Below are 7,500 nucleotides of genomic sequence, written 5' to 3'. Positions count from 1 at the left end.
GATGCGTGTGTGTTATATGAGGCCATCCTTAAAAATATTTTGTTTTCGCGATAACAGCCAAAAAAAATAAAAATGGAGTGGAGTAGGTAGGTCAATATTTTTTTTCCAAGATTCAAAGTAAAAAAGTTCGAATTTTGGTCATGAGTGATTACGTAGGAATGAATTTACAAAATGTGCATATCAGGACGTGAATTGATTGGTTCCTTCAACCCGCTCTCAGGCGCAATATTGCAAACCTCATTCTGATGCAGGTTATATAGACCAGCCTTTCTCAAACTTCTTTGGACCTGAGGCCCGGTCATGGCAGACCTTAACAAGGCTCATCTACATGTACCCAGAAAGAAGGCTACAATAGCTCTTGGCCACGTTATATTGAAATTTGACTATACAATACTCAATGCTATACAGTATATTATACAGTCTCTGCTCTGTTTCTAAGGAAGTTCCAAAAACAACGTCGTTCCTATTAAGTTTCGTTAAATAAATAAATAGCCTTCCAACAGGTTGAAGCGGAGCTTTGATACCAACGTTATCGATTAGTTTCAGTTTCTCTCGCGCAGGCAGCATACATTGAATGAATGCTCATACCACCACTTAATTGTAGGGCTCCATGTTTAATGACATCGATAGCAGAAGCGTTTGTTTTCTTTTTCGTCGATCGCGGTTTCTTGATCAACTGCGCAGCAAATTATCAGATGAAGCATCGGGCTAATTTCACTCCACGACTCCATGAACCAGCAGTCTCCATGTTGCGGACCCATATTTCGAAATGCTGGATAGACCACAACCAATTTCAATACTCCGACACGGTCACCGCTAGACTAGGGGAGAAGGGATGAGAAAATATCTGGCCACAGTTCTTTCAGAACTTAGGTACTTAAATAAAAGCGTTATCGGTTGTGTGAATGAAGCGAAGCATAGGCCATGGTGTGACATCGTGGAAACCAATGGTGTAGAGATGGCCAAGTGAATACGCAAAGTGAATTACGTTTGCATGTAAAACAATTTATATTCACAATACTTGGGCCTACTAAAAGAAATATTATTTTATTGCATTTGTATTGGTATTGGTTGTTTAGAGTAAATACAATCGGTCGGTATTAACGCAAGTTTACAACCGCAAGTCGGTCGGACTAAAAGGGGAAAAAATAAATATTTGGTGGACAAATTGACAGAATTAGGTCAGTTCGCAGCAAAACTGAAAATATTTTAAGGATGGCCTGAAGTGTGTGTGTGTGTGTGTGTGTGTGTGTGTGTGTGTGCGCGCGTTACCTTGGTGGCTTTGAGCAGCACAGAGGAATGGAAGCAGATGATTGTGTGAGGTATGTGTGCGTGTGTGTTATATGAGGCCATCCTTAAAATATTTTTGTTTGCAGTAACAGCCAAAAAAAATAAAATGGGTAAATTGGTAGGTCAATATTTTTTTCCAAGATTCAAAGTAAAAAAGTTCAATTTTGGTCATAGTGATTCTGGTAGGAATGGTTACACAAATAATGCGTAATAGTAAGCGTAACTGACTGGGTCTTCAACCCGTGCCTTCAGGCGCAACATTACCAAACCTCATTCTGATGCAGGTTATATAGACCAGCCTTTCTCAAACTTCTTTGACCTGAGGGCGGTCATGGCAGACCTTTGGGTCATAAGGCTCATCTACATGTACCCAGAAAGAAGGCTACAATAGCTCTTGGCCCGCGTTATGATGAAATTTGACTATACAATACTCAATGCTATACAGTATATTATACAGTCTCTGCTCTGTTTCTAAGGAAGTTCAAAAACAAAGGTCGGGTTAGTAAGTTTAGTTAAATAAATAAATAGCCTTCCAACAGGTTGAAGCGGAGCTTTGATACCAACGTTATCGATTAGTTTCAGTTTACTCTCGCGCCCAGGCCGCGCATTGAATGAATACTCATACCACCGCACTTAATTGTAGGGCTCCATGTTTAATGACGCCGATAGCAAGCGTTTGTTTTCTTTTTACGTGTTCGATCAACGGTTTTCTTGATCAACTGCGCAGCAAATTATCAGATGAAGCATCGGGCCTAATTTCACTCCACGACTCCATGAACCAGCAGTCTCCATGTTGCGGACCATATTTAGAAAATGCTGGACCAGACCACAACCAATTTCAATACTCCGACACGGTCACCGCTAGACTAGGGGAGAAGGGATGAGAAAATATCTGGCCACAGTTCTTTCAGAACTTAGGTACTTAAATAAAAGCGTTATCGGTTGTGTGAATGAAGCGAAGCATAGGCCATGGTGTGACATCGTGGAAACCAATGGTGTAGAGATGACGCCAAGTGAGCCCACGCATAAAAGTGAGCCCACGTTTGCATGTGAGCAATTTATATTCACAATACTTGGGCCTACTAAAAGAAATATTATTTTATTGCATTTGTATTGGTATTGGTTGTTTAGAGTAAATACAATCGGTCGGTATTAACGCAAGTTTACAACCGGCAAGTCGGTCGGACTAAAAGGGGAAAAAAATAAATAATATTTGGGTCGGTTCTAAATTACGGCAAATTCGGTCAGTTCTGACAATGAAAATATTTTAAGGATGGCCTGAAGTGTGTGTGTGTGTGTGTGTGTGTGTGTGTGTGTGTGCGCGCGTTACCTTGGTGGCTTTGAGCAGCACAGAGGAATGGAAGCAGATGATTGTGTGAGGTATGTGTGCGTGTGTGTTATATGAAGTGTGTGTGTGTGTGTGTGTGTGTGTGCGCGCGTTACCTTGGTGGCTTTGAGCAGCACAGAGGAATGGAAGCAGATGTGGTTCTCAGAGATGTAAAGACGGCCGTGATACGGAACCTCTTTCTGCAGCGCACAGATGTACGCTATAGAGAGAGAGAGAGAGAGGGGAGAGAGAGAGAGAGGGAGAGAGAGAGAGAGAGAGATAGGGGACAGAGAGAGAGAGAGAGAGAGGGACAGAGAGAGAGATAGAGATAGAGAGAGAGAGCGAGGGTGGGAGAGAGAGGGTGGGGGGAGAGAGAGAGAGATAGAAAGAGAGAGAAAGGGTGTGTGTGTATGTGTGTGCATGTATGTGTGTGTGTGTATGTGTGTGAGAGACAGAGAGAAAGAAAGGGAATGAGAGACAGAGAGATAAGGAGAGAAAGAAACAAAAGGCCAGGTTACACAAGGCTTAAGCAGCAGCTCTGCCAGATAAAGAGCTGACGTCAGACTCATACAGCAAGCTGCTGCTGCACGTCAGTGAGTACGCACACACACACACAGGACACAGACACACACACAGACACACACAGACACAGACACGCACACACAGACACGCACAAACACACACAAACACACACACACACAGACACACACACCAGCTAATTTCATTTCTCAATAACACACAACCTCAATATCTTCCATCCAAGCACACCCTTCTCATACAATATGTATGCCAGAGTGCACATTCAAATGAGTGTTTGACCAGTGGGTGACACTTCTCTCACTGTGTCCACATATACACACACACACACACACACATACTTTATAAAGTGTTATACGTTTGCTGTTTGCATTAGGAGATGGGGCTGGGCGATAAAGCGATAGCGATATGTATCGCAATAGACATGTAACCGATATCAATAAAAAATATATTCGATAGAACATTCGATAATTAAAAGCAACACACACCTCCCGCCTTACGTTGCCCATAAATAAATAGGCTAAATATAGCTTGCATTGTAGTATGTGCAACTCTACCAGAGTAGGCGATAGAAGTAGGCCTACCTCAACACAGACTCTCAATGAGTCCTTGCCCCGTACACTCTCTCTCTCGCCCTCTCAACAGGTGCATCCCTCCTCAGCATGCACATGTAATCCATTCACAATCGTGCAAGACAACTGGCTAAATTGCTATTAAATTAGGTTTAGCAGCATTATGCGGCTGTGAATTTGTTCAAAACTTTTTGCATTCAAATTGACTGCTAAATTCTAATAATCCCAATCGCGATGCAAATGGAAAAGTATTTTCCAAGACTCAAACGGGCCTGTCCCAAGGAGAAAAAGTATTCATTTGAAACTTAAACACACGTGGGGAAAATGAACAGTCTAACCATATACTATGATAAACTAGCAAATTAAGCTACTTTGTTTACAATATTTCCAGGCTTCAACCAGTGCTGCTTTTCATTCAGACTTATGTGCCCATTTATTTATTTGAGTGTTATTATTATTATTATTATTATTATTATTATTATTATTATTATTATTATGTTGCTATTTCTTTTCCCTGTTTGCTTTGATTGATAACTGTGGTGATTAAAATCAGAGGAAGGTTAAGTTTAAAATAAAAGTGTTTAAATTGAACTTTTTTCCCCTTCTGGTCCTTAAAAAAAATCAATAATTATCGATATCGACTGATATGACATACTTATATCGTGATACAGTTTTCAGCCATATCGCCCAGCCCTATTAGGAGATAGGCAAACACAGCAGGACTGCCAACTGCTCACTATGGATCCACACACACACACACACACACACACACAGAGACACACACAGAGACACACACAGAGACACACACAGAGACACACACAGCTCACCGTGGAGGAGGTCTTCAGAGGCAGGTAGATCAGGGAAGATCTTGTGGAATGTCTTGTTGTGCTTAATAAAACTCTGCACAGGAAAAAGCAATGATGAGGACCGTTGAACATTTCTGTACTTTATGGATGTGGTGTGTGTGTGTGTGTGTGTATCAACTCTATAGTATTCTTACACTTCTGGAGCCAATACTGTCGGTCCTCTCAAATGATCGATCACTGTCAAACGTCTGAGACCTAGAGGACAACACAGCCATATTAACATGCGTGCACACACACACACACACACACACTACAGGAGTAACACTCAACTGATGAGGTCCGCAAGACACACAGACACGACACACACACACACACACACACACAGGTACCTGATGGGGGGTAGCTTGGGGCTGTGGCTAGGTTGAATACTCTCTACACACACACACCTGATGGGGGGTAGCCTGGGGCTGTGGCTGGGTTGAAGACTCTCTCTACACACACACACACGTACCTGATGGGGGGTAGCCTGGGGCTGTGGCTGGGCTGAAGGCTCTCTCTACACACACACACACACGTACCTGATGGGGGGTAGCCTGGGGCTGTGGCTGGGCTGAAGGCTCTCGAGCTGAGACTCCTCCAGACTCAGGGCTTTGCGGGGCTCCGCCTTCTTCTTGGACGACTTGCCCTTCCTCACCTTCCCACTGGGGATGGGGCCCCCCTAGAGAGATAGAGAGATAGAACTAGAGAGAGAGAGAGAGAGAGAGAGAGAGAGAGAGAGAGAGATTTATTACCTCATTCTTCTTCTCATCACCACCACCATCATCATCATCATCATCAGTAGGCTACACAATATGCACACACACACACACACACGTTTGTGTACTGGCCAGTGTGTCACACACGCATCGATGGAGAACTAACACATACGTGCGGTCAGTGTGTCACTCTACAGCAGAGCACCATAACCATCTACCTGTACATCACACCTGAGCCATCTACCTGCACATCACACCTGAACCATCTACCTGTACATCACACCAGTACATCACACCTGAGCCATCTACCTGTACATCACACCATAACCATCTACCTGTACATCACACCTGAGCCATCTCCCTGCACATCACACCAGAACCATCTACCTGTACATCACACCAGTACATCACACCTGAGCCATCTACCTGCACATCACACCAGAACCATCTACCTGTACATCACACCTGAGCCATCTACCTGTACATCACACCAGAACCATCTACCTGTACATCACACCTGAGCCATCTCCCTGCACATCACACCAGAACCATCTACCTGTACATCACACCAGTATATCACACCTGAACCATCTACCTGTACATCACACCTGAGCCATCTACCTGTACATCACACCTGAACCATCTACCTGTACATCACACAAGCTCTCTGGGGTGCTAAACCAGAACCATCTACCTGCATTCCATATGCTCACAGTGTAATAATTGCATAACTTACAAACAAATTCAAATCACGTAGGAGGAAACGGTCCGGGAAAATCACCGGAAGATCCCAGCCACGGGTCACTGATGAGTGACCAACCCTGAGCCACGACACACATTTCACAACACGCACTAACGACCAATAGGAGATGAGCGGAAAGATGCGGTCAACTTTTTTCTTTATGACACAAAAAAAACACATATTATAAACCTTGTGACAGTGATCCGTCTTGTGATGATGGGTATGAGCAGATGGTTGGTGTGTGTGTGTGTGTGTGTGTGTGTGTGTGTGCGCGCGCGCTTCTCTTTCTGGCACTGACGGCTGAGTATCCTCTTCTCTGTGTGTTCTTAAAAAGACAATTGTGTGTGTGTACGTACTAACTAAGTAAGTGTGTGTGTGTGTGTGTGTGAAAATGCTTTCTTGTCTGTGTTTTTTAAAATGTGTCTGTAAATACCCTCTTTTCAATATGTCTCCAAAAGGGTGTGTGTGTTCTTAGAAAGAAGAGCACTCTCTTCCGTCTAGTAACTGAAACTGAAACTCCACCCGTCTGTGTGCGCATCATCTTAGGCAGGATGCCCGCGACCTCACACGCCGCACCCCAACCGGACCACAGCTAGCCTCGTTCCAGAGGGCACCGCTAGCCGCTAACGGGCCCGTAACCCGCACATCAGATAACATCTCACTATGCCTCAGCGTCTTACCTGTGCAGCCGATCTCCGAATTTTCTCGATAAGCGCACACTCCAAGACCTTTTCATAGCAGAGGACCCTCTCCGCGCCCCGAAACGAGAGAACGAGAGAACGAGAGAGAGAGAGAGAGAGAGAGAGAGAGAGAGAAACGGAGATGACCAAGAGCTGAAGACCCTAGAGGCTGTCTGTCGGACAGAAAGCTGATCCCAAGCTGCCTGTACCCAACGCAGAGCAGAGTATGTTTCCTGTGCTCACACACACACACATTCCACAAGGAGGAGTGTCTCAGCTCAAATGGTGACACCTCAAGCAGACTGATGTAATATAACTCCTCCCTCTGTGTGTGTGTGCACCAGCGCTGTGTGTATGTATGTCTATGTGTGTGTGTGTGCACCAGCGCTGTGTGTATGTATGTCTGTGTGTGTGTGTGCACCAGCGCTTTGCCTGGACAGGCAGAAGAAACACAAACACACCTGCCGGGCCTTGTCTGTAAAATTCCACTGCTATAAAGGCACTAGAAAACTCCACTTCATAGGCTCACCTGTACGAATACACACACACACACACACACACACACACACACACACACACCCCAACCAGTTTGATCCCCTGAGGGCATGTGGTGTCTGGTTTGGGCACTTTCTCTCCCTGTGTTTAGTCTGTCTGCTTTTGTCCTGAGCTGAGATAAGTGTGTGTGTGTGTGTGTGTGTGTACCATTTTCAGGAATATCTCAGCGCATCTGGTTTGTGAGTGTGAGATGAGGCTATTCAGAAATGCTTTGGATTCAGAGCTACTCTTAACTG

At 44.5% G+C, this 7,500-nt stretch overlaps 1 protein-coding gene across 1 annotated transcript in view; it reads right to left on the bottom strand.

The window, feature by feature from the left end:
• The window catches only part of si:zfos-943e10.1 (GRAM domain-containing protein 2B), a 26,917-nt gene that overhangs the window by 10,254 nt on the left and 9,163 nt on the right, over positions 1-7,500 (bottom strand). The window contains exons 4-9 of the mRNA XM_048252920.1: positions 5,805-5,843; positions 5,636-5,713; positions 5,111-5,250; positions 4,727-4,787; positions 4,554-4,626; positions 2,734-2,837 (exon numbers count right to left, since the gene is read on the bottom strand). Of these exons, the coding sequence (XP_048108877.1) occupies positions 2,734-2,837; positions 4,554-4,626; positions 4,727-4,787; positions 5,111-5,250; positions 5,636-5,713; positions 5,805-5,843 (495 nt within the window). The remainder of the gene's footprint in view (positions 1-2,733; positions 2,838-4,553; positions 4,627-4,726; positions 4,788-5,110; positions 5,251-5,635; positions 5,714-5,804; positions 5,844-7,500) is intronic.

Source organism: Alosa alosa, chromosome 9, assembly GCF_017589495.1.
Source record: "Alosa alosa isolate M-15738 ecotype Scorff River chromosome 9, AALO_Geno_1.1, whole genome shotgun sequence".
In the NCBI taxonomy this organism is placed as follows: domain Eukaryota; kingdom Metazoa; phylum Chordata; class Actinopteri; order Clupeiformes; family Clupeidae; genus Alosa; species Alosa alosa.
This window is presented reverse-complemented; position numbering and strand designations above follow the sequence as displayed.